Below are 27,992 nucleotides of genomic sequence, written 5' to 3' on the forward strand. Positions count from 1 at the left end.
AGTCTCTGCTCAGGTTCCCAGTGCCCTGGGTTGAGGAAGGAAGGATCAAATCGGTCAAGATTCCCGTTCTCGATCGGATGTTTTGTGATTCTTGTTGGGCGTTTGAAGAGGATGGGAGGGGCTCAGGTGAGATAGTCCCCCACTCTCACCCAGTTGAAGGTAATGACTGCCTTGGGTCACCTGAGTAAGGTATCAAAGGACGTCAGGTACCTGTGGAAGTGTATACCCAGCAAATGGTCAATGCTTTTAGACTGTGGGGGTGTGTGTGTGTGTGTGTGTCGGGGGGTGTGTGTGTGTGTGGGGGTGTGTCTGTGTGTGGGGGTGTGTGTGGTGGGGGGGATTCATTTAAAAATACAACTCGAGAAATGTATTTGAAAAAAACAAACGAGGAAGGTTTTTTGCAGAACCTATCTTAGCTATGGTAGAAATCATGTCTACAACAACAACTTGGATTTATATAGCACTTTTAACAGTGTACAAATGCAAAAAGGTGCTTCAATAGGGGTGTTATCAGAGAAATGTTGATGCTGAGCCACACAAAGCAATATTAAGACAAGTGGCCAAAAGCTCCAACAAAGAGGCAGGCAGGTTTTAAAGAGCAACTTAGAAAGAGGAGAGACCAGTTTAGGGAAGGAATTCCAGGGCTCAGTCAAGCTGAAGGCACACCCCCCCCCCCCCCCCAAAATGGTGGAGCAATTAAAATCTAAGATGGTCAAGAGGCCAGAATTGGAGGAGCATGGTTGATCTTGGACCCGTTTGTAGGGCTGGAGGAAAGAGGGAGGGGTGAAGGCTTGGAGAGATTTGAACACAAAAAGGTTCTGAAGTCGAGGCATTGCCAGTCTATTGTAGCACCGATGTTGTCCAGTGTTGCGCCTGGCAGCATTGGAGACTGGCAGTTCCCAGCTCTGGGTAGAGCCTGAAAGCTCCTTTAAATGATAAATGTACATGGCTCCAGCACAAAGGACGCTTCATGCTGCATTCTATACAAGTCAACAATTTAGAAAGGAAGTCTGTCAGATACTTGGAGTTTGTCACGAGAGGATTTCCCTTTTACTGTTTGACTTCAGAGCTATTTGTGCACCATTTCCCTTAGCATGTCATCATCTTGAGCACTCATCGGCTTTCCTTTGTCACGTCTAGGATTTTTTTTTTAGTCTTTCATGGGATGTGGGCGCCATTGGCCAGGCCAGCAATTGTTGTCCATCCCTAACTGCCCTTGAACTGAGTGGCCTGCTAGATCCTATGTCGCCAAAGGATTCACCTGGGCCTCTGGATTACTAATCCTGTGATATTATCACTATGCCACCGTCTCCCCCTAAATTGTCGATTTTAATTTAAAAATTATGTTCCTGAAATGAAACATCTCTCTGCGGGAGGTAAATGAGCAGAGTTGAGACATCAGGCATGTGTGGGCGATGAGAAGCATCTCTCCAGTAGGGTAGAGAAGACAAGTAAAAGATCCGACAGAGCAAGTTAGTGCATTTTCTTCCTCCTTTGCTCTCAAGAGTGGCTAGGTTAAGAGGATTGTCGGAAACCGTGTCTCAGGTAGACTGTAAAGAACAGGGAGAAATACAACAGAAAATGCTGGAAATACCCAGCAGATCAGGCAGCGTCACTCAGAGAGAGAAATGTATCTAAGAACGTGGGTAAAGAAGTACTCGGCTTCCTTGATGTCTCGGTTTCTAACTACACTAGCCAGAGTCGAGCTGATCCATACAGAGCAGGGGAGTCCTCTGTTCCATCTTCAAGTAGCAGCGAGGGAGCCAATCTCAGCCAGGGTAGTGGGTATGGGTGATACCGTTGGGCTAACATGTATGAGCCCTTAGCATGTGTATCAGGAGTCTGTCTGCTGTAAGGGCAGCACAATCGGGCCTGACCCTGTCCTGTTTAACTATGCATAAAGTGGCAGAAGCTTCTCAATCCCGTGGGAGGGCGGGGTGGGCTCCCAGGAATTTTGCAATAGAAGCAGACCCGATGCCTTCTTGCCTCAATCTTTCTGGGAGCAGGTGGCCAGTCTGCACAAATAACGGCCCTTTTGCGAGCTGACTGGCGATGCTGCTACGTTCTTCCTGGTGTTGGACAGCAACCTCCTCCCCCCCCATTTATGGCTAAGACTGGCTGGTGCCTGTTGGCAGCTTGCTGGAGGCTGATCTGCTCCTACACACATCATCCCTCACCTATCAGTGGGCACAGCTGAAGTCCCGAGCCATCCTGTAGAGGGATTTCTGCTCCACAGGGATGGCCTGACAGCTGAGGCCAGAGATTTATCTATATCTATCCTCTTTAGAGGGTGCTTCAGGATTGAGATGCCTTTGTGTTTCCCCCTCTGACAGTGGCAGCACCCGCCTTTACAATCTTTAACTGCATGGTGGACCTGGAAGCGTCCGCCTCTGGGAAGATTTCTGAGTGGGGTCGAGACCCCAAAATGCTCCCAACTCTCATCCATAACCAAAGGCAGAAGATTCCGCTAAATAAGAGCAGTAGGTAGCAACTAGGATTCTCCCTTCCAGAGTCTATTCAGCTATCAAAGTCTTCACAGTAAAGTCTGATTATTCATTCTCGGGGTGTGGGCATCACTGCAAGGTTGGCATTTACTGCCCATCCCTAACAACTGAGTGGCCTGCTCAATCACATCGGAGGGCAGTTAAGAGTAAACCACATTCGTGTGGGACTGGAGTCACGTGGAGGCCAAACTGGATAATGATGGCAGATTTCCTTCCCTATAGGGCATTAGTGAACCTGTGGGGTTTTGTACAACAATCTGACAACTACATGGCCACTTTTACTGATAAAATAAAGTCCAGTTTCACAAACAATAAACTAACATGCCTAATATCCATAAATACCCCCTTTACAGTGGGAGTCACTGAATAGTAATCAGGGTCAAGAATCTTTGGCTGGTTATTCTCCTCTCTAGATCAAATGCAGGTCAGTTCATATTTCTATAAGCATTACCCTGGCGGAGATAATTTAACTCAGCCCAGACCAGGTATCGAACCTGAGACTGCCTGGTCAGTATTGCTGAATTTCGAGATACCAGGGAAGCACAATTTATTTTGAAGTGTGATGCTGACAATTAGGGACTTTGATAATATCATACAGCACACTGACCTCATCACAAACATATTCATTTCTAAATCTGGTGAAACAAATTGTATCTCGCTCAGCGGACCATTTAACTGCCCACCCCACCCCCATTCTCTGCCTAAAACCAGATGTTCCTAACCAACAATGAAAGGGCTGACCGTGCCTGGAGAGCAGAGTGAGTGACCCTGGCTCACGAGTTGCCCTTTAATATTGGGGAAGTTCACCTTGTGATGTTTAGAGAGGAGCTGCAGGAATTAGGGAAGGAAAATGTGCTCATCCCCAAGTCTGTCACTGCGCGGAGTGAAATTTCATTCTTAGTGAAGGAGTTCATTTTTTAAAAAATTGCGGCCGACTTCAATCCTGGTTCATCAACTATCCCGGGTTTGGAAGATCAGTAAGCACATTTAATTATGTTTCAGTAGCATGCATTTATCCAAAAGAGTCACTGTTTAATTGTGTGAACTTGAGTCTGATTTTACTTCCCACCGCATGGATAATAGTCCAGCCCCCCAGCCTGGTTAAGATCAGTTAATACAAAGCAGTGTTCCTCTTTCAGCATTCTGAAGGGACTGTTCCTTCCGTGATATCCTGGGTTCACTCCTCAATCACCCCCAACACCCTGACCCCTTCCCGCAGCACCTTCCCATGCAAACACAGGAGATATAACACCTGCCCTATTCCATCCTCAAGGCCCCAAACACTCCTTCCAGGTGAAGCAGTGATTTATGTGAAATTCTTTCAATTTAGTCCACTGTATTTGCTGCTCACAATGTGGTCTCCTCTACGCTAGGGAGACCAAACATAGATTGGGGGACTGCTTTGTGGAACAGCTCCACTCAGTCTGCAAGCATGACCTCGAGCTTCCAATCACCTGTACTTTTAATTCCCCACCTTGCTGTCATGCTGACATCCCTGTCCTTGGCCCTGTCGCACTGTTCCAGTGAAGCTCAATGCCAGGACAGCACCTCACGTTTTGATTTAGGCACTTTACAGCCTCCCAGATTCAACACTGAGTTCAACAATTTCAGGCAATAAACTCTGCCCCCATTTTTTGTTTCCTTTTCTTTGCTTGGTTCAGTTTCCTCTTTCAGACAGGAGCACACCTGCTCTCGCCACATCTTTAGTTTCCTTATTCCTATTCCTCCCCATCACTATTCCCTTTGGCCCTGGAAGACCAACTCTCCTGTCATTCAGTCTCTCCTGTATTCCACCCTATCACAGACCCTCCTTTTGTTCCTGTCCCAGCCACCCCTTACTCAAAACCTATTACATCTCTAACTTTTCACGGTGCTCGTGAAAGGTTATCAACCTGAAACGTTAACTCTGTTTCTCTCCCCACGGATGCTGCCTGATCTGCTGAGCATTTCCAGCATGTTTGTTTTGATTTTATATTGGTGAAAATCACCTCTTGCCTCTGTGTATGGTTATCATATTCTTGTTTCACACCCTTTGGGCTAATCTGCCCCCTAGCCATCAGGAACCTGTCATTGGGACCATTTCCGGATCTCAACCTCACTGGTATCTGATGTTTGCCCTGCCTGCACCTTCACTGTCCAATTAGGGCAGGTTCTGGCCTAGTGGGAATGCCCCTGTGCAATGGGCACCTGGCAACCCTCACTGTGAGACCAGTGGCAGCACGGTTGAGGGTCAGACTGATGGACTGGCAGGGAGACAATGCAGCCGGTCTCATTATCAGCGGAGGGGATGAAGTGCAAAATGCACCTGGCCATTGGATGTCACGATTTCACTACCCAAGGACAAGGCTACGATATGGGCAGACAGCAGCATTGCCATTTGCTGCCTCTTGAGCTCTTCAACATCCTCAAAAATAACGAGACTTCAACTTCGTGTTGTGAAGCGGCCTCCTCTCACCTGCCGGGGGGAGCGGGCACAGTGGGGGTGGGTGTTCGACAAATAAATGTGTGTGTGGGGGTGTGTATGTGGGGGTGTGTGTATGTGGGGGTGTGTGTGGGGGTGGGTGTGAGTGGGGGTGGGTGGGGGTGTGTGGGGGTGGGTGGGGGTGTGTATGTGGGGGTGGGTGGGGGTGTGGGGGTGTGTGTGGGGGTGGGTGTGAGTGGGGGTGGGTGGGGGTGTGGAGGTGTGTGTGGGGGTGGGTGTGTGGGGGTGGGTGGGGGTGTGGGGGTGTGGGGGTGGGTGGGGGTGTGTGTGTGGGGGTGGGTGGGGATGTGGGGGTGTGTGCGTGGGGGTGGGTGGGGTGGGTGGGGGTGTGTGTGTGTGGGGGTGTGTGTGTGGGGTGTGGGGGTGGATGGGGGTGTGTGTGTGTGGGGATGGGTGGGGGTGTGGGGATGTGTGTGTGTGGGGGGTGTGTGTGGGGGTGGGTGTGTGTAGGCGTGTGTGTGGGGGTGGGTGGGGGTGTGGGGGTGGGTGGGGGTGTGTGTGTGGGGGTGGGTGGGTGTGTGGGGGTATGTGTGGGTGGGGGTGTGTGTGGGTGGGGGTGTGGGTGTGGGGGTGGGTGTGTGTGGGCGTGTGTGCGGGGGTGGGTGGGGGTGTGGGGGTGGGTGGGGGTGTGTGTGTGGGGGTGGGTGGGGGTGTGGGGGTGGGTGGGTGTTCAAAGATTGGGGTGAATTGCCCTTTCATTTGCCTTCATTGGCTACTCACAGCTGCCTGTCAGTAGCCGTAGCCACTGGGAACCCGGATTCACGAAAAGGCATTGGAGGTGGGAAGATGCTGTGGAGTTGACCCGGTGCAGGCCGTTCCAAATTTCCACAAGCCCCCACCACCTCCAAAGCTGCCTCTGTGCAGCTGGGAAATTTCAGTCCTTTGACTTTTCTCAGTTTACTTTTTTCTGCTTTTCAAGTTGAGGGGCATGAATGCTGGAGAACAGGACGCTTTCCATTTCAGGCGCTCAGTATCAAAAATAATCAATTTCAATTAGATGCAACTAAAGCTCTTTCTATTCTGCCCACACTTCAAAAAGCCTGTGCCTGCGCTACCAGTGTGACATTTTCCCATTTCCCATACCAGCTGTATTGGGCTGCCAAGCAGTAAATGGATATTTTCCTCATTCAGACTGGCTTTATACTGTGGACAATGCACATGGGGAGATAAGATCAGATACCAAACTCATTCTACATTGGACCTTGACTGACTTCACTTGTCACTTAGGACTGAATGAACCCAGGGGGAAAGAGGGCATAGGTTACTGCCTAACCACTGTGCCACCAGCTTCCCTTCTCTCACGGTCTCCTTGTCTTCCACACTTGAAGTGACTTATCCACTTCACAACCTAGGGTCACATTCACATGTTTATAATAATCTGAAAAGTTGTTGAGAGGCCCATGCGGTGTGGATGTCAGAACAGATTTCAACACTTGCCTGGTTTGTCGATTAGGGCAGTGGTGATGAATACATAGTGAAAGAAAGGCCTTGCATTTAGCTGGCACTTTTAACAGCCTCAAAACATCCCATAGCCAAATGATGTAGTGTTGTGATGTAGGAAATGTGGCAGCCAGTTTGTGCACAGCAAGCTCCCACAAAGAACAATGAGATAACGACCAGATAACCTGTTAGAAATAGAAGTTGAGGAATAAATATTGACAGGACAGCACTCTTCCTCAAATAGTGTCACAGGGATGTTTTACGAATGTCTGAAGGGGCAGATGGCACCTTGGTTTAACGTCTCATCTGAAAGACAGCACCTCTGACAGTGCAGCACTCCATCAGTACTGGAATGTAGCATTAAGTCTGTATGGAACAGGGCATGAACCAAAAACCTTCTGGCTCAGTGGCAATGGCCCTCGTTAGTCTTAAAGTAGTTGGTTGTTGCGCTGAGAGTATTAGACGGTGGGCTAAGATGAACTGGACCTCTGATCTGTGTTTATCTGTGAGGATGTTCATCACTTTATGATGAAATGTGCCTGCTGTGTTTGTACTTTTTACTTATTTGAGAATATTGTGAAATAAGAGACGTCCTGAGGTCCAATGATATCCCAGGGGATGCTCCACCATGCAGTGAGACAGGGCGGTAAGAATGTAGTTTAACCATGTGGTGAGCTGCACTCTCCTAACAATGTACTAAGTAGATTCGGGGCACCCCCACCCCCACCCCTCTCCCTGTGCCTGTGCACCCCCCCCCCTCCCCCCACTCCCCCAACTGTGTCTGCCCACAGCCCCTCAACATGGAGCAGGACAGAGGAAACCAGAGGCTATAGTGACTCCTGTTCTATGGGACACTCCGACACAGTGATGCCCCTAAGGTCTGGTTTAACACTTTAACGCAGGAACTGTCTCTCTCCTGTGTGGAGAAAGGGAGGGGAGTTGGGAAGAAATAACAAAGGAATGAATAAAAATAAGTAAACGGGAGGTTATTTAGGTTTGATTGTAGTAATCTGTTGTCATGGAGACCATTCCAGAGGAAGCACATATCACTGGGTGATTGATGGTGGAACTAATCCAAAGTCAACAAGGGGACTGTTGGAGACGGAGTGAGCACTACATCAGCTTGAAGCAGACTGGCCTGAACATCTGATAACCTCTCCAATGAAATATCCCAAATTAACAGCAGGGAATCCTGCACATTCATTTTTAACATTAAACCTGCAATATTTTGCAGTGGTTGAGTAGTTTAATGCACCCATCATGTGTTTGCAGCATCACAGTAAGGCCTCAGGATTCTGTGCTCCTTCAGGGGCCAGGGTGGCTGCTCTGGGCCATGAGGAAACCCCCCCTGGGTTACTTACAAAACGAATCAGGCAGGATTCCTGCTCCTGCTCAAAGTTGGTGTTGTGTGTGTGTCTAGCTCTGTTGTGGTATTCACCACGTTGCTTCTAGCCGTGGCTCAGTAGGTAATGCGTTCACCTCTGAGTCAAAAGGTGAAGGGTTCAAATCCAACACGAGTGACTTTTGAGCACAAGTGAAATGTACAGTAATGAGGGAGCCCTCCACTGCATTATTGGGGAGTCCTGAGTTTTGAATGAGATGTTAAACTGAAGAGTTGTGTGTCCTCTTGGGCGGATGTAAAAGATCTCATGGCACTATATCGAAGAAGAGCAAGGGAGCTTTCCCTGGTGTTTTGGCTAATATTTACCCCCCAATTTAAAAAATCTGATCATTATCACATTGTGTGCCAATTGGCTGCCATGTTTCCTACATTACAACAATGACTACACCTCAGAAACACTTCATTGGCTGCAAAGTGCTTTGAGACATCCTGCATTTGTGAAGGGTGCTACGTAAATGCAAATCTTTTTTAAGGAGATGGCAGTTTTAAATAAAGGGAGTGGCGCGCAGAACGTGCGCTCCGTGTAACGGCTTGGCTCAGCTAGATTGCTCCTGTGGACAGCTGCTTACAGATCTGTAACTTGAGATGCCTCATGCAACAACAGATTGTGCAACTGCCTGCGTTCTTGACACTCAGCAGTCCTGTACGCTCAGCACTTGTCTAAATATCTTTCAGCAAATTGCCACCCCTGGAGGGCTAATCACTCAGTCTTCCCATTCTGGCAATCAACAGATCCTCCTTTCAAAACCCCTGCAAAGTTCCTGTGTTTAATTTACCATTAATATGCTGTGGCTTAAAATTCATTTGCTTCCCTCTTGCTCTATGGATTGCTCTAGTCTAGTAGGTCGATGATTAAGTAAAGAATGTGATCATCGTTATCAGCGGAATGGTCCATTCAAGGGGGAAAGAGATCTTGAAACTGTGGGTTGGGCTCTTCCAATGGTTTACCTCACGCACTGGGTGATAAAGTCATACAGATCAGGATGGTCCCAAGTTCAGTTCCGAAGAAGTCATATTGGACTCGAAACATTAACTCTGTTTCTCTCTCCACAGATGCTGCCAGACCTGCTGAGTTTTTCCAGAGCTTTCTGTTTTTTATTTCCCTTCCTTTGTTCAATTGATCTCAAACTGGACAGCTTTAGGCAGGGGTGGGGGGGGGAACAGAAATAGCCTCAGAGCCCTGGGGTTTAGAAAGGGGAAAATGATGCAGTATTGCTGATCCTGACCGTTATCTAGCGATCCCAGTTCAGAGGCTGGTTCATGTGCATGTGTGTCTATGAGGTTGTGCATATTGGGAAGGAATGGCTTTTGGTTTGCTTTCCATCCGAGTGCGCACACTCATTGGCCCACGCTCACTGCCAAGGTTCACGCAGAAAGACTGGCCACACTTTGGCAAGGTAGCAAATAGCAGCCTTTGAAGCCGTGACGTGAGTTAGTGCCCTCAGGGCAGCAGGGAGATAATGCTCCATGTTATGTATTAAATAAAAGATGACTGAAAGCAAGATGAGCTAACCGCAGTTAATTAATAGCATCATTACACAACCATTCATTGTTGCACAGTTACTATGTTTTATATCATGTTAACATCTTATTAATAGCCACTTTATCTTGTGGTAATTGCTTTTAATTGCTTCTTCATATTCCCCGCCCCCCCCAACCCACTTTAAATCAAAACATTACCCACAATGGGAAGGGAAGCAGACTGTGAAACATTAACTCTTTTCCTGATGCAGCTCACCGCACCAAAGCACTCACTATTGGAAAATGGTCTTTGTGTTGTTTATTTTCCCCAGTGTACTCTTCCCCCCCCCCCCTTCCACCCCTGAAAGGGCAACATCTTGGGACATGGTTCATACACGCGCTGCCCATCCTCTTGGACTTGGGACATGTGAGCCGACAGAATGACTCTTGTCGAGCTTTTCAATCTCAAGAGGCATCGCGACCAAATCTATCCTGTCCTCACTGGGCTTCACATGAAAAAAACGCCATTCAGCAGAAACCTCTAGGAAACGGACTTAGAATGGGGAAACCTCGAGTGATTTGCCCAATGGCGGCTACGTAACTATTGGATTGTTGTAAGAAACCCATCTGGTTCACTAATGCCCTTTAGGAAAGGAAATCTGCTGTCCTTACCTGGTCTGGCCTACATGCTCAACTCCAAACCCACAGCAATGTGGTTGACTCAACTGTCCTCTGAAATGGCCTAGCAAGTCAATCAGTTGTCAAAAAAGCAGCCTGCCAGCACCGTCTTGAGGACAATTTGGAATGGGCAATAAATACTGGCTTTGGCAGTAATGTACACACTCCTTGAATAATTAAAAATATAGCGATTGTGACACAGAGGGGGTGTGAGTAGGAAGCATGTGCCTGAGAGAAGATTGGATGATGAATACAGCAGCATGCATAATAGAACTAAATTGTTTAGTAGCATAGACTGGTTGGGCTGAATGGCCTTTTCTGTGCCATTTGACCTATGTAATTTATTAATACGCCTACCCTATCTGAGACCAGCTAACTCGGTACAGACTTGGGATTGAACCTGTAACATTGCTGGTCAAGGAACATCGGGACAGATGTCAGCCATCCTGCATGACTCCATTCTAAAGTGGGCCATACATCTAGCAACATGGCCACTGCGACAGCCTCGTTTGTGTTTTCACTCTAATTTATGTTGATGATTAATTTTTCCTGCTGAATTACTCCTGGCTTATTTGTGTTTAGTTGTAAACATGCTACACAAGGGTGGATTTTATAAACTGAGCCCAATAATAATCAAAGACCTCGCTATACTGGGTAATGTCAATACACAAAGTAGTTCATCTGAAAGCTAAATCTGACTTGTGCCAGGTGCTGATTGGGTTAAACTAGTGAGTGTTCCCAGACCCATGTCCGATGCAGACTGAAAGGATACACATGTCCAGATCGCTGGTTCCTGAGTTTAAGAGGCTATGTCACTTTGAGCGTAGCAGAAACAGATGTTGTTCCACTAAAATGATCTTGATATATTCTCTTGAGAGAAATTATTCTGCTAGCTGAGCATTAACTGGACAACATGGCTGAGGTTTTGGGGAGTAAATGAAGAATCTCTATAATTGAATGTTTTTGTGTAATAGTGCACATCACAGCAAATCTGAACATCAAACCCAGAAGGTTACGTATGTACCACTAAAATCATCCATCATATTTTGCCAAGTGTCTTAAGTAAACCACAGTCCGTCTGGTGACCCAATGCTGATTAGTTCAAAGGCAGAAAAAAAAATGCCATCCACCAGTCGAATTGGTCACACAGCCTTTGCAAACTCTCCCCCTGAAAATAACGTTTATTTAAATTTATTTAAAAATTACACCAATCCAATAAAAATCACTAAAGTTACCCATAGAATTAGTCACCCAATGTTAGAATTACCTGCGTAAAGTTTTCCCTGCACCACAACTTGTCACATGTGACAACCATTTGTTATTTATGGATGATTCCTGTGAGGTACAAGCGCTGTAGAAAATTTAATTCCGTGGAAATTTCAACTTGTCAAAACATCGTTTACCATTTGTTTTTGCCGATGTGTCAGTGCCTTTAGGAGGGACAAAAGGAAAGATGGCGTGAGTTAGTGGGTTTTTCTGCCTCCAAGTTTCTTATTTCCTCTGATAAAGGTGTGCTTCATTAGAGGTCCATGAGCACTGACCATCCTCAAGTATCTGGACTGATTGGTTTCACTACACCTTCCTGTCCTCACACGATGACACAGGCAGTTTCCAGTGGGGGACACTGGCTATGATCAGGAGGTGCGGGGGGGGGCAGCCCACTATAGCTTGCTAACTCCGCGTAGACCAGGGATCAATTCTGGGAGCTTCTTTGTCCATATTGCTCAGCTACCCAGTGGATGGGAGATGGCACGGGGGTCAGAAGGAGCTGTGTTAGGCCAGCATGTGTTTTAGGTCAGCTAAAACTGGATAATATTTCTTCCCCTGGTGAGTGACCTTTGCTGGTATGACAGGGAGGAGACAGGCTCACACACACACACACATCTGTCACAAGTGAGCTATTTGTTCTGATATTTCAAGACCACTAATATTACCATAATGAAGCACGTAAAGAAGCAGTTGTGAAAATTCCATTTGGTATCCACTATGTTGGCAACTGGAGACAGTTTATACTGAGGTGGTCCTGTGTGCTTCATGCCCTCAATTCTGGGCCAATATTTTGATCCATATACACCTCCGAAGCAGATGTGATGGTGTCACTGATCCCACCATTGTGCATACCTCAGGGTTGACATTGTATAGAATAACATCGTATCTACTTCACAGAAACAGGCCATTCAGCTCAAATGGTCTATGCTGGTGTTTATGTTCTATAAAAGCCTCCTGCCACCCCTCTTCATCTAACCCTATCAACATATCCTTCTATTCCTTTCTCCCTCATGTGCTTATCTAGCTTCCCCTTAAATGCATCCATGCTATCCACTTGCTCCTTGTGGTACCAAGTCCCACATCCTAATCACTCTTTTTGGGTAAAGAAGTTTCTTCCCCAAATTCCCTTTTGGATTTATTAGTGCCTATCATATACTTAAGACCTGTGCTTTTGGTCTTCCCCCACAAGTAGAAATATCATCTCTATATCTACTCTATCAAACCCCTGCATGATTTTGAAAGTCTCTATTAGGATACAATTAGTATCCTGCGAGACTCCCTACAAGATAGCAGTGCTCCCTTAAAGGCTCGAATCCCCTTCACTGAAAGATGAAATGACTAATCAAGCCAGGAAGCTTGGGAGGAAACCATTCTATCCAAACATCGGACCCAGATTCCGTTCCCAGATCAATGTGGAACACAGAGTTTGAATAGCTGGAAGTTTGAGTGTGACCTCAGGTGAATTATTAATCACAAGGCCTTCCCTCTCTGTGGGTCTATAAAGAAAAAAAAGAAATGTTTGGTCCTTGAGTTCCTACTCTCTCGATTCATTGCGAGTTTAGTGTGCTCGCTGTTTCCAAGAACGATGTGTATTATCTCATTCAGTGTTACAGCCAAGTCTACAACAATTCCCAGCCCCTCCCCATGTTCAGGCTTTTGGCTGAATGAATGTTTTAAAACCAAGAAAGCACGGTGAAAGGCAGGGGAACATATTACTGGATACCACCCAAGTCAAAAAGAGTAAGATTGAGAAAGAGATCAGCTGAGAAGGAATGGGTGGATGTTGTCAGGTTTGGGTTTTAAAGCATGTACATGTAGGGTGGAGGAACTGTTGAGAGATGTGAGGAGTTCTAGGGTTGTTGAGGTTGGCAAATACACGAGTTGTAGTAGGAGACTCTATGCTGAGTTTTGAATTCAACACAGTGAAAATGCAGAGTGGTGGGGGAAGGATGTGCATAAGGATTTATTTAGACTTTAGTGGGAACAAGACAGGAAAAAGGAAGTGCAATGAGTTAAACCTTGGGTGTTTATACAACTTAAGGGAGTGCTGTGTGAACTGATCAAGTCCAAGATCATGGAAACATTGGATTCTCTGAGTGGGTAAGGAGAGGAGAAAGGTTGATCGTATTTATCCTTTAATTTTCTCCCATCCCACAATTATCCCTCTCCTATGGATTCCCCAAGCCAAGAGAGCAGGTGGATGATCTATTCACAAGGCCTCTGCCTCCAGCATCGTTGCTTTTGAGAGAAAACTAGGAAAGCATATGAGAGAAAAGGGAATAGAAAAAAATATTGAAAGGCTGAGATGGCGTAGATGGAATGGGTGGAGATTTGTGGGGGGCTGACTGGCCTGTGTTAATGATGTATATTCTATGTAATACTCCAGAGTGGCTCAAGGCCTCCTGAAGATAAACTGCAGAGGCTTGGAGCAACTCCCTGTGGGTTTTACCTCCTTCACCCCTTGAGCCTCTGGGCACTTCATTTTGGTTCTCTAATTCACTGAGTCACCTTCCTGTATCAGTGGCATCATAGCCTTATCCCCACTGTGCTGAAATAATCTCTTTTTCTTTCTCTCCACAGTAACCTACAGAACATGGATTCCAAGTCAGAATATGTGAAGGTAAGAGCAGCTTGTGCTTTTCTGAAGGACCACAGCCTTCCATAGAGTTATTGGCCTGTTTACATCCACAGAAGCAGAGGTTGACCACTAAAAATTTCAAAACAATTTCCCTGACCCTATTGAATGAACATTCCCATCTGGGGAACATTCCCATCTGGGGAACATTCCCATCTGGGGAACATTCCCATCTGTGACTGCTTCAACCGGTTAATTGCTCAAACAAGAAATCTAGGTGTTATCTCAGTGGTAGCACTTTCCCCTGTACGGGACTGAGCCATCAGATCAGAAGGCCCTAGGTTCCCTTACAGCAGTGTTTGTTGAGATCAATTAACTCAGTTGTATTGCGTCACCTCAACTCTCTCTGGGGCAGCAACAGGAGCACTAGAATTGGACTCAGCGCCATGGGCCGGAGTGGGGGCTGAAGTTCAGTCAAGGCTCGTGCTCCTGACCATCATCCGCTGACTTCAATGGCTCTTCCTGGGAGGTACGCTACACTCCAGTACAGGTCAGTGCCTTCAGGAGAAAAAAACTGGCAGAAAGATTTAAAAAAAACACTTGCAAGCAGCTCCCTGTGAATGTGGTCTGCATTGCCCATGGTGAGAGAGTTGGTTAGCTAGCTGGCTAGAGTGTGGTGCAGAATAACGCCAACATCACAGGTTCAATCCACTATATGAAGTGAGAGAGAGATTGTATGTGGTGACCCTGACAACTGAATGGTTATTATTTAGTGTTGTCGAGCACTAAAAACCTATGTAAGTTTTTATTTGCATGTTCTGTAATGACGAGTGACCTGCAGTGCTACTGTTCCCAAGTTGTGCATTGTCTGTCAGGTATGGCTCCTGCAGTAAGATGAATGTAGGTAATGATCATATTCACACTGTGTAATTGGCTCCAATATCCAGGCAGCACCACTTGTTCTCTTATTGTCAATTTCCTCATAGCTAATGGCAGAAGTAATAGTATATTTCGCGTGTTATATTTAGTAATGTTATATTTAGTGTGGGGGGTTATTGTTTATGGACCTCTGTCTTACCATCCCACTCAGAAGGAAAGCATGAGGAAGAGTTAACAGGAGATGGAGGAAGAGAGACTAAATAAGGGAGAGACAAAGAGAAGGACAGATGGGAAAAGTGAGACCGAGGTGTATGCTACCTACCTAGATACAAACACACACCCACACAACATTCTGGCTAAGATAAAGAGATGGACCTGTGATCATTGTTGGTAATTATAGTAAGAGCCATTATTAATGTCTCCCCAACACAGGCCACAATCTTTTCACACCGACAGTTTGCTACTCACTATTATTTTAAAGGGGAAGTTGATCCTGTTTATAGAAGAGTAAACATCAGTAAATTGCAACAGAATCCTCTGCCCCTTGATCTGGGCCAGGTACAACCACTCTCTGGATTAATCTGGTTTGTAACATTGCCAGCTGTTTAATCACAAGGATGTCACCCATTGTGCCCCCTTTCGCCTGCTGACATCATGACAGGGACTGGTTACCAGTGAGTAGATCTCAGCAAAAGATTCTCTTTATCAAAGTCAGCAAAATACAAACCTGTGCAGAGATTCAACTCTTCATCAATCACATTGAGGTCTCAGACAACCAACTTAATTATAACATCGCCAGCGTGTGTAAGATATTTAACAAACTGTATGAATGGGTGAGGTATATCAATTCTGCAGTTTCCCCTATCATAGAATCATAGAATGATACAGCACAGAAGGTGGCCATTCAGCCCATCGGGCTTGTGCCAGCTCTTTAGTAGATCCAATTAATTCCACTTCCCCCATGCTCCCCCATAGCACTGGGTTTTTTTGCCAATCACCTTAAATCTGTGTCCTCTTTGGAAGCTGTTTCTCTTTATTTACCCTATTAAAACCATTCATGGTTTTGAACGCCTCAATCAAATCTCCTCCTAACCTTCTCTCCTCTAAGGAGAACAATCCCTGCCTATCTAGTCTCTCCATGTAACTGAAGTCCCTCACCCCAGGAGCCCTTCTTGCAAATCTCTTTTGTACCCTCTCCAAAGTTTTGAAAACCTTCCGAAAGAATGGTGCCCAGAATTGAGAACACAGCTCCAGCTGAGGCAAAACCAACCTTTTTATAAAGGTTTAACACCTCATGATGTGACATTGTTTCTTCAAGAAGCTTGTTAACGCAAAAATGAACTTTAAAGTAGAACTTGAGACATGAATTGAAGTGTTGAACAAACTCTATTTCCAATATGCCTTTAGACATACTTACCAGGTATACGAAGTTGTATATATGATTGAGCCCACCAAAACCATGAATATTGCACCAATTTGTTCTTGAGAGATCCAGGAGAAGGACTAAGGTCCTATAGTGCAGGATATCACCAAGGGTTGCAAAGAGTAGGAGAGAGGATCAGATAGAGCAAGGGTGGAGTGATTAGGGTGACTCCAACATTGGATTTAAAGTCTGTAAGTTCCAGGAGGATGGATGGATGGAGCGAAGTGAAGAGTTCCACAATTTTTCTCAAGGTGCAGTGAGTCTCAAATTTAGTAATGATGAGTTTGCAGGGAGGGGCAAGAGCATTTGCTGCTGAGGAGGGAGAGAGGGACGTTTAGAGAAGTACTGATGACTGATATAAATAGATCAGGGAGAGACAAGAAAGTTTGTGATGAAGGAAGAGGATTAATGGGAGCTACTGATTTGGGAGTTGAATGGATAGAGGTAGCTGAAGAGGGTCCTGAATCATGGGAGCACAAACACTAGACTGAAACCTTGGTTCTGCATCACTCCAAGTTCGGAACAAGAGAGAGCTTTGTGTTAAACACTTTGAAACCAATGGGACTTGCTTTGCTCTTTCTTCTTTCTCTTAACTCTAAGAATGAAGCCATCTGGGTATTTTCCTCCCTTTGCCATTCTTTCTGTTACGAGATAAAGGGAAAGAGTAGAGAGGCTTTTGTAAGAGTTTCCCAGCAAGGGAAACATGAAGGGTTTGAATGAACTCAGCACACAGTTGGTGATTGTTAGCACTCTGTTGCTTTCTGGCTGTCGACACTGAGGGAATGTAGTGATCTGAAAGACATTTGCTTAAAAGGGCAGTATTGTGGTTAGTCCACACTAAATCCTGGCCAAGCAAAGTTTACACTTAGTTTCCAAATGCAAACAAGTTCAACACAAAGCACAGAGGGTCTCTGCCCCAGCGTTCATTGAACAATTTACTCCTATCAAGGAATTTGAATTGCAATTTTCTTGATGAGGACATAGGGCTATTTCAAGGCTGCATACACCATGATGGACTAAATCAGTCGAGGATATCCAATACAGCCGAAATCACTCCAGTTTATATAAGCATTATGACCATAAACAGAACAATGGGCCTATAATGGGTAAATAAAGACAAAAAAATTAAAATCAGCCAGGATACCAATTCCACATCACTAGCCCGTGACCTCACCTGGAAAGTAAATGGATAGACATAGGCAGAGGACAGGTTGGGTTTTGATACAGCTTGATGGCCTCAGTCAAATGGTCAGTCAACAGTTGCTATGTACAACAACAACCACACTAACATCCTGCATCCCCATTGCACCTTTAATGTGGCAAAACAACCCAAGGTGCTTCACAGGAGCATTATCAGAGAAAATGTTGACATTGAGTGACATAAGGAGATATGAGGACAGGTCACTAAAAGCTTTGTCAAAAAGATAGATTTTAGGGAGTGTTAAAAGAGGAAAGCGGGATGAGAGACAGAGAGGTTTAGGGAGGGAAATCCAGAGTTTAGAGCCTAAACAGCTGAAGACATGGGCGCCAAATGTGGAGTGAAAGGAGGAGGAAATGCACGTTAAAAAAAAATTCCAGTTGGCTGAAACACTGGAGATCAGTCAGTTCCTGTGGGACCCTATCCCAAAACAAGTTGGCATCTTCAGGGATAGTGGAGAGGAACAAATAGAGAGTAAAAACAAAAAAAGGTAAAGATACACGGGGTCTCACTGGTAATCTCAATGTTGGTCTGCTGTGTTAGATGGAAGTGGGGAGGCAATCAGTACTCGTGTAAATATTTGTTCTGGGTTCCTGTTGTTTCAATGGCGTGGGGTCTATTTCGTGCTTCCTTATCTTAGCCCAATAAACTTTATGAGCTGTATAGTGTGGGGCTAATGAAGTGTGCAGCATTTGACAGGACCATTGTCAATCTCCCCTCTCCCACTGCTGCTTACAGGTTGTTGTTGAATTTTACACCTTACAAGTGAACTTCTGGCTTTGGATAATGAGCACACTGGTAATAACTAGGACAGAGTCTGGGAGATGTCAAGACAGCGGGGTATCATCAGCAACTGTGGTTGATTCATAAGAGGATCCAAAAGGCTCAGACTCTAGGCATCTCCAGCTTTTACAAATTGAGGATATGTTAAAAGGATTTTGACCATGTCCAGTTCATGCATTTGGGGAAGATTTGCTCTGGGTGTTATGTGGAATAAAACTGTAAAACCCACCCCTGCACAGACATGATGCACAAAAGTGCTCCTGACGTTTGCGAGGCAAGAGAAGCAGAATTAAAAGACAAGGAAGCCTGTGTAGAGGAACACTGGGTGCAAAGCTGCAGGAGTTAGTGGCTTCTGTGTCTGATGTATTCAGCAGGGTTACTGAGTAGGTTTTGAATTGGGCTACTAATGGTCAAGGTAGTAGGAGATGGGATGTTTCCCGTTACATTCTTGAGCTTGGGGACAGCTGTGGATGTGAAAGTCCTTTTCATTAATTGCATGGAGACAAAGCAAAATAAAAGACCTGACATCTCAGGAAGTGAGCATAAAGTACCTTCAGGAACCTTGGTAAAATCATTAAAATTTTAGTGAACTGATGTTATCTGAGCAATTTATCAGTTTAAAATTACTTACATCAGTAAACATTTAAAAAAAAAATCAATTTTAATTAACAATCTCAAACTAGCACATCAGCATTGCTACCATTTTGGCTATCCCATTCCATCATATATCCGCCCTAGTGCCATAGCAACCTATTACTGCAAAATGTTATGAGTAAAATTTTCTATAATATCTTTAATAAAGATGGGTTAGGACTGAATTAAAGCGTATGGCTCCCTTAAAAAAAGGAGAGATATTCCAATCAATTGTACTGCAAATGATCCCAACAAGTCTAAAGGGAGAATACTATACTCATTCTACCTTGCAGCTGCCCTTGTTTATTAGAGTCATAGGGTTATACAGCACAGAAACAGACCCATTGTGTCCGTGCTGGCCATCAAGCACTATCCACTCTAATCCCATTTTCCAGCACTTGGCCCGTAGCCCTGTAAACTGTGGCGTTTCAAGTGCTCATCTAAATACTTCTTAAGTGTTGTGAGGGTTCCTGCCTCTACCACCCCCTCAGGCAGTGTGTTCCAGATTCCAACCATCCCCTGGGCGAAATAATTTTTCCTCCAATCCTCTCTGAACCTCCTGCCCCTTACCTTAAATCTATGCCCCCTGGTTATTGACACCTCCGCTCAGGGGAGGGCAGTCAGGGGCTGCATTATTTTGTAATGTAAGAGCCTTCCCAGGCCTTACACTGTGAATTCCAGTAACATCACAAATAAGGAGTGCTCATGGTGTCGCATGCAGGGACAATTTTTCACAATCTGACAGTTTCTCAGCTGCATCTACTCTCCATCTACAAAAAACCTGAGTTGCTAAATGACACTTCTTATATTTTGAGTGCTTGATTGGACAGTGGGTTCTACATAAAGAAAGAACTTGCATTTTTAAAGCGCTTTGACCTCAGGATGTCCCAAAGTGCTTTCCAGCCAATGAAAGTACAGCTTGAAGTATCACTGTTCTAATGCACGTGACCACTAAATCAGAGCTCTGATTGGGAGCAGGACCCTTTTGCACTTTGAGTGGGATGTTCCTTTGGCACCTGAATGTAAATCTCGTTGGGAGCTTGGGCTGTAACAGAAGCAGTGCCTAGTGCTTTATCTGTAAAAGGAAACTGGATAGTGAAAAATATTTACACCTCCAGATCCTCTCCCGCTGCTCACTGATGATGCATGGTGGAAATCCTGCCTCCGTCTATCAGTGCAGTCTGACCATCATTTAATGATCTTGGGCCTTTTTGGGAGATGATATCATTGTTTCCTGTTTAGAGATTGTACCAGGTTTGCTGTAAATCTCCTCGCCTGCGGGGAGTGCTACAGGTCACGGCCCTCACGTCCGATTGAGATGGAGATGAAGGGGAAATGACCATGATCAGTAGGAACACGGTGTACAGGGGAGAGAAACACAGGACATTTCGGAGGAAGCCTGCGTAGCGACACTCACTGATTCTTGGTGACCCAGCACATCTTAAGCTCGTTATGTTGCCCGATTGAATTGTCAGCTCTTTTCCTTATCCCACCATCATCATGAAATCCAGCAGATTCTCACTTTGTGCCGTCTTAATCTTCCACTGACGTGTTCCTCCCCCTTCCTTTTATCTAGCCAGTGCAATTTCAGATTGGTATCAATGTATAGCTCTATTAAAGGGGAGGGCAGCTCTTGGTAAGAGCAGTCAGATTAATTTGCTTTTAAAAATCAGATGGTTATGCCAGGCATGGGACCTTTTTTGCCTTGGTGGCATTGACCCTAACGTGCTGCCAAGGGATATCACAACACACTGTGCCCACCCACTAGTACCCACACAGAGTGTGACAGAGATGACCAGGTATTGTTTTGGCCAATGAGGAATCCCCTCTTTCAAAAGGAAAACAGGCTGGCAGACACAATAGCATCATTAATACAGACCAGTGTCTTGATCGACCATAATATTGATGGCTTCCTTGGGTACATCTCTGTGTGTGTCTTGCTTTCAGTGGCACTGAAACAAAAGGAGGCATTCCAGGGTGAGGCAGAGCCAGCACTGTCTGGGCACATCCAGCAAGATCTAGGATAAAGCAATTTGCTTGATCGGCACCTCATTCACCACCTTAAACATTCGCTCCCTCCACCACTAACAGACAATGGCTGCAGCATGTACCATCCCCAAAAAGCACTGCAACAACTCTCCAAGGCTTTTTGACAGCACATCAAGCCAATGACCTCTACCATGTAGAAGGACAAGGGCAGCAAGTGCATGGAAACACCACCACCTGGAAGTCCCCCCTCCAAGCCACTCACCATCCTGACCTAGAAATATATCACCATCCCTTCACTGTTGCTGGGGCAAAATCCTGGAACTCTCTCCCTAACAGCACTGTGGGTGTACCTACACCACATGGACTGCAGCAGTTCGAGGTGGCAGCTTACCAACACCTTCTCTAGGGCAATTAGGGATGGGCAATAAATGCTGGTGTAGCCAGCAACACCCACATCCTATGAATAAAAAAAAGACAAGACAATCCGTTTCATTGGCACCCCATCCATCACCTTAAACATTCACTCCCCACATCACTGACACACAGTAGTAGCATTGTGTACCAGATACTAGAAGCACTGCAACAACTGGCCAAGTCCCCTTCAACAGCATTTTTGCAAACCTACTAGCAGGTCAAGGGCAGCAGACACATGGAAACACCACCACCTGCAAGTTCCCTCCAATTCCCACACCATCTTGACATGGAAATTTATTGCCATCCTTTCACTGTTGCCAGGTCAAAATCCTGGAACTCCCTTCCTGACAGCGCCTAACTACACCAGATGGACTGTCTAATTAGTGGACAGCCATTGACCAAATCAGGCAGCAAAAAGTATTCTGTGAACCACAACTGTTTTATTGTTAAACTATAGTTCAGAACAAATATCAGTTTCCACTCTTCCCTTCTAGATCCTCTCCCTGTCCAGGAATAAAACCACCCCACCTACTGGGGAGGGACCCAGCTCTTAAGTACAGGTTTCAGTGAGCATCACCTGCTCTCAATTCACTCTGAAGCTTGTTCTGGTTTACTCTTAAAGGGACCTGCATTTCTAATATTGACATGGACTGCAGAGGTTCAAGAAGGTGCCTCACCACCACCATCTCCAGCGAAATTAGGGATGGGTAACAAATGCTGGTCTGGTCAGCGATGCCCACATCCCATGGAAGAATTTTTAAAAATGTAGTTAGCCTCCTGTTCTGTTTTCTCAGCCATGCTACCGAAAGCTTAACTAGATATTATGGTTAGGATAGACACACTCCAACCTGTGGGAGTTGCCACTCTCTCTTGATAGTGATCCTAAGATACTAGTGTTGGAATAATTTGGAGTAAGAGAGGCAGAAAGACTCAAAAGCATAATCGTTTCTGTTCCTTTAAATTTCACTTATGTGTTGTTTTTTGCTCTCGCCACTAGTGGTCCCTATTGGCCAGTCCAAAGCTGCACCTGAACTTATGCTAACTGGGTTCAAACAGCATTCCATCTGAATCTGTCCAAAACCTATTTATCACCTTTCAGGCCTAAACCGTTGCAACCGAGGAAAATTTAGTCTACTGTCTCCCCATTTAGCTTTGCCCAATAGCTTATTTGGTATAAGTGTTAACCAGCATACTGGAATTTGATCTTTGGTCTGTGTTGTGTCAGCTGAAGCATTAAGATGAGGACAGTATTGAACTCAGCTGTGATCATTGAATAGCCAGCCAATATCTTGGATCATAACTGAAGAATGGCCACTGAAATCTGGAGAGAAAAACAAAATAAAAACCTTCCTACTTAAATTTTGCTAGTTTCCTCACCGTGATACCTATTTCAAGTTTGAGAAAAAGCTGCCACTTCTGACAATTCAAACCTGTCACTGGTCCCAAATGGATTCTTCCTCTCTTTTTTATCCCTAAACATCTCCTACTGTGGCCCATTCACATATCCATAGTGTTCCAGCTGGCAAGATGGGTTGAAAGATGACTACACTGGAGTTAATGTGTTTCCAAACCCAGGAGCTGAAGGGAGGATCTGTCTCCCGTCTTCCGGTTCCCTGTACTGGTGATGGTGGGAAACGTTAGGAACCCAGACATCCCTCACTCTGATAAACACGGCATCCAGCCTTTAGCTAAGGGCGCTGACGCCTCTGACGGAGAGCGCCATGCAACGGAGATGGAGACTGGTTCAAGTCCTGCTTCCCTTAGTAGCTGATCTGTATTGAATGAGGTGGAGCTGAGCTCCGCAAGGAGGCTGGTGGCAATGGTCAGGTTGGGGTTGGGGGGGTGAGGCATGGAGAGAGAATGTGTGAGTGACTCCTGGGTGGTCTCGGAGGCTACTAGCTGGTCAGCAGTAGGGGCTGATAAGGTGTGTATCTGCCCTCCCAATGACAGAGTCACTCAGCTAAACACGGAAAGAGGGAGCGAAATGACAGGGGAACGTAGCACGGTGACAAAGCATTCCATCCGCAGCCCAAAAATATCATTACAAAATAAAATGAGTGAAGACCATTATCAATTCTAAGTGGTAAAGACGTACAATTGATTATAGCTTCCAGGTAGCAGCTCACACAGTGAGCACTGAAGTAAAGATGCTGTCTCACTGAAACACCGTCACACATAAATATAATTTCCAAGCTGCTGTGTTAGGTGACAGAACAGCCCCTTTAATTCAAAAACATTTTGGATTTTGCCGACTAATGGGCAAGGAGTCTGCAAGCTCCTCCAAACACCGGCTGCAATATCAACAAGCCCTGTAAACAGAACCACAAATCTATGCCAGAGCACGTAGTAATGGAAAAAAAAAATCCCTTACGAAGCAATAGTGTCAACATCTCTCAGGTCGGCTGGGTTGATAGTGAGAAACGAGTTACTCCGGCTGGTTAATTAATATTACAAACACAATCAGAATGCAGCAAGAAGGCAGATTATCTCAGTAAATAATGAGTCTCGTACGACACAGATGTGCGGACTCCATCTCTACAGCCCTGTCCAAGTGGTGATGCTTGTTGGTGCAGTGGGTTAGACAAGGACTGGTTACTGCTGGGACCTGAGTTCGAATCCAGCCCCATGGGAAGGATATAAGACTTTCCTAGTTGCTGGCTGCAGAGTGTTTGGGTTAATCCCAACACAGTGTTTGGCCATGGCCACACGGTACAGAGGTGGCAGTCTGGCTCATCCCACAGGGATGTCTGTTGTGGAAGATTGAAAGTGCCACATTAATGCTTCATGAGGTGCCTGCTGGGCACACAGTTGGAACAGCATAGGGGGAACTTTAATCTAAAGCTGACCTGGGGAGTGCTTGATACAGCTCTTCATATCAGATGTACAATTAGTTATTAACAATGTGTTTAATGCCATTGTGGGCTCTTCAGATGCCCATCCCTCAGCTTCCACTGATGGTTAATCTGAAGTGCTTTTAATGGGCACGCTGACCCATGTCACCCGCTCCACCATCATCACAGACTGTGATAGCACTTCACAGTTTTGTTTCCTTAATAAATAAATTCATCACTTGAAGCATATTTTCCTCTTGCTGTTTTCCCCTCCAAAATACAGGAAGGCATTAATACATTTGTAAATGGGTGTTTAATTGGTAAAAGAATTTCAAGATGGATGAGTGTGAGTTCGTGCATCTTGGTAGAAAGAATAAAGAGGCCACTCATTCCCTGGGTAATAAGTAGGGGTAGCGGAGCAAAGAATTTAGGGTTACACCTTCACAAATCAGTCAAAGAAGCGACACTGGCTAATAGGACAATTAGAAGCAGAAAACCAAGCACTGGGGTTCATTTCCAAAGGGATAGAATTGAAAAGAAGAGAAGTGATGTTAAAATTGTATGAAACCTTGATTAGACCACACCTGGAGTTAGGTGAACAATTCTGCTCTCCGTATTATAATAAAGGATATGGAGGCACTGGAGAGGTGCAGAAAAGGTATACTAGAATGATCGTAGAACTGAGAGGTTATAACCATCAGGAGAGATTGAACAGGAGAGGGCTGTTTCTTTTAGAAAAGAGGGATGGCCTGATAATGAAAGAGTTTCATAGAGTAAATGTAGAGAAGATATGAGGGAGTCCAAAGACAGAGATTATGAGTTTGCTCATATTTCTTATGTTCTTATAAAAATAGAATTGGCAAAACATTCTGTTATCAGATATGCCACATTATGACTGTTGCCCTAAATAACATCCAATCTGTTACAAAGGTACTGGTGCTCCAGCCAGTCACAGCGGAGGGGGAGGGAAATCCTTTAAAAAAAAACAATTCTGAGAGGAGGGGATTGGGAATCCAAAACAATTAGAAAAGGGAGGATTCTGCCCGCAGTGGTGTAATATCTCCATCAACCCAGGAATTACAGACCTTATTGTAACCCTATTATTTCTATTGTACCTGAAGCCCAAGGCTGTAGCAGTTTAGCTCCAGTACTCCTAAATGGAACATGGCGTCTTGAATAGGGCTCCAATTGGCATTCAATGTGACTTTAATTGCAGAGATTAGGGACTCGACACAACAATAAGTTCGGACTCCAGGGAGAGTGAACACATGGGGGCGGGGGGGGCACATGACATGCTCCTTTATCCTACTCTGCACATAGCTTGTACTTGAATTCAATTATTTAAATCCCTTTCAACTCTGAACAGTCTGCTCATCTATTTCCTAATGCGGTACTATCAAATGAGGACCTCTCTCATCCAATTGAATACAGGGATTTTTTTTTTTTGCCTTGGCTACATCAGGCTTTTTGGTTCTGCGGACAGAGAACTTGCTGAACAAACCGAACAGAAGAAAAGAGAATTTTTTTTTTGCTAACCATGACACAATTGCTGGTGCATCAGTCAGACACAGCAGTATCGCTGGGAACGGTTAACCATTTCATCTGCTTCAACCTGCCATTACATCAGCCTTGTGTCAACCCTGGCTCGGGTGGGTAGCACTTGCGCCTCTGAGTCAGAAGATTGTGGGTTGACTCCAGAGACTTGAGCACAAGATCTAGGCTGACACTCTCAGTGCAGTGCTGAAGGAGCACTGCACTGTCCAAGTGCAGCTTTCAGATGAGGCGTTAAACTGAAGCCCTGTCCGCCCTCCTGGACGGACGTAAGAGATGCCATGGCACTATTCGAAGAATAAACAGGGAGTGAAAGAAATTATTTATCCCTCAACCAACATCACTAAAAAAGAGATTAGGGTATTTGGTCATTATCTCAATATTGTTTGTGGGAACTTGCTGTGCGCAAATTGGTTACCATGTTTCCTGTGCAGTATTACAATAGCGACTAAATTTCAAAAGTACTTCATTGGCTGGAAAGTACTTTGGGATGCCCTCGTTAAACTCCAGAAAGTCATGTGCTGAAAGATAGAACTGGATCCAATCTTTCTATACTTTTATGTGCATTTATTTAGAGTTACACGTTACAAGCGCTGGTTGTAGCGCTCCTACTGTACTTCCAGCCAGGACAGGTTAACTCATCACAGTATTGAAATCCCTTTACTGTTATACCAAATACCTCTGGACCCGCAGACAGCAGCAGGCAATGCTGAGCATCATGTTTTTAATCGTTTGTTTAGCACAGTGTATTGTGGATCTGGAGAATACTGTCCTAAGGGAGACAGTGAGGCAAGATTAGCTGTTCCAGCACAGAAAGTAGAGGGAAAATATCAGTGATACACCCAGGGCCCTTACATACTTCTAGTGAAAGGTGACACAGCAGCATTGACCAAGATTTAATTTCTTATTCTCAGCCAGACATGGCAATCGTCAAAAAATATTGGCAAAATAATATTGTTTAGGAAAGCTATATATACATCAAAAACACTTAATATATATATAATTACATTATTTATTTAACTATTTAACCCCCAAGTGCCTTCCCTGCCTCCAACACTGTTGATGGTTGAGAGGCTGAGGGAGATTTATTCTCCCTCCCTATTGGTTCTCAATGACCAATTCTCCCTGTGAGTTTTAGAGGACGAATGTGATCTAGTTTTTAAAAATGGAACAATGGACTGCATTCAGCAACACTGTCCTGCGGAGCAACAAATTAAACCACATAAAGGGCAGAGAGGATTCCTTATGGACACTGATGTATGGATTTATCCCACTGAGGAGCTGGTCAGTTTCAAACCATGAAATGATTAATATCTTTCAAATCAGTTCAGCATGTTCAACAGTTAACATCACCCACCACCCCCCCAGCCAACAAACTGACTTTATAAGTTCTGCCAAGTAATGGATCATTTAGCTTTCCGAAAACAGGTATCTGCTGAACTGTACCCCTCCCCTCCCCTGCCCCCACCTAGCAGATTAGCTGATTAAAGAGTGACTATCAGACCCATACAGAGCAGAAGACTCCCAGGTCTAACCCCCAAAAATTGCATGCTGATCTGGCTGGTTGGAGACAACAGTCTCGAAAGGTGTTGCCAACCCTTCAGGATTGTCCTGGAGTCTCCAGGGATGAAGGATTAATCACTGCCTCGAGCAACCGGAGAGGAAAATCATTGGGGCATTTTATATTTTTAAAATATTGTGTGTTTTTGTCCATTTTTTAAAAATCACTTTCCTTTACTGCGGGAAAAATATAAGATGCAGCATAAAAGGTGGTTTAACAGGATGGTTAGAGGGAGGAGGCCATGTGATCAAACATCCAGGAATACATCCGACCAGAGTTGGCCACTCTAGGCAAGGCTTTACAATGGGCGTAACTGCTGATGGAAATGACAGGGTTCCCTCTCCTGGGACTCCTGCCCAGAAAGTGGTGAGGAAAGGATCATGCACAAATGCAAGACCCGATTCACACAAAACAGTAAGGCTCCCATACACAAGAGAGTTCAAACCTTCCTCCCTACTCCTTCCTTAATTTTGAGAGCCTGTAACATTAGTATTGGTTGCAGGCTAAGGATGGCTCAGGGACTGTTACTCTTTTCATATCCTTTTAGAAACATAGAAATTAGGAGCAGGAGTAGGCCATTCGGCCCTTCGAGCCTGCTCCGCCATTCAATATGATCATGGCTGATCCTCTATCTCAACGCCATATTCCCGCTTTCTCTCCATACCCCTTGATGCCCCTAATATCCAAAAAATTATCAATTTCTTTCTTGAATATACTCAGTGACCCGGCCTCCACAGTCTAGTGTGGTAGAGAATTCCACAGGTTGACCACCCTCTGAGAGAAGACATTTTTCCTCATCTCAGTCCTAAATGGCCTGCCCCGTATCCTGAGACTGTGGCCCCTGGTTCTAGACTCCCCAACCAGGGGAAACATCCTCCCTGCACCTATTCTGTCTAGCCCTGTTAGAATTTTATACGTT

General features: G+C 45.2%; 1 protein-coding gene across 2 annotated transcripts in view; it reads left to right on the forward strand.

Moving 5' to 3' along the window:
- LOC144685481 (SH2 domain-containing protein 3C-like) overlaps positions 1 to 27,992 on the forward strand; it is a 151,562-nt gene that overhangs the window by 72,553 nt on the left and 51,017 nt on the right. For both annotated transcript variants that reach the window (XM_078550038.1, XM_078550039.1), the window contains one exon: positions 13,817 to 13,856. In XM_078550038.1, coding sequence (XP_078406164.1) covers positions 13,817 to 13,856 — 40 coding nt within the window. The remainder of the gene's footprint in view (positions 1 to 13,816; positions 13,857 to 27,992) is intronic.

Source organism: Cetorhinus maximus, chromosome 10 (genome assembly GCF_964194155.1).
Source record: "Cetorhinus maximus chromosome 10, sCetMax3.hap1.1, whole genome shotgun sequence".
NCBI classification, from domain to species: domain Eukaryota; kingdom Metazoa; phylum Chordata; class Chondrichthyes; order Lamniformes; family Cetorhinidae; genus Cetorhinus; species Cetorhinus maximus.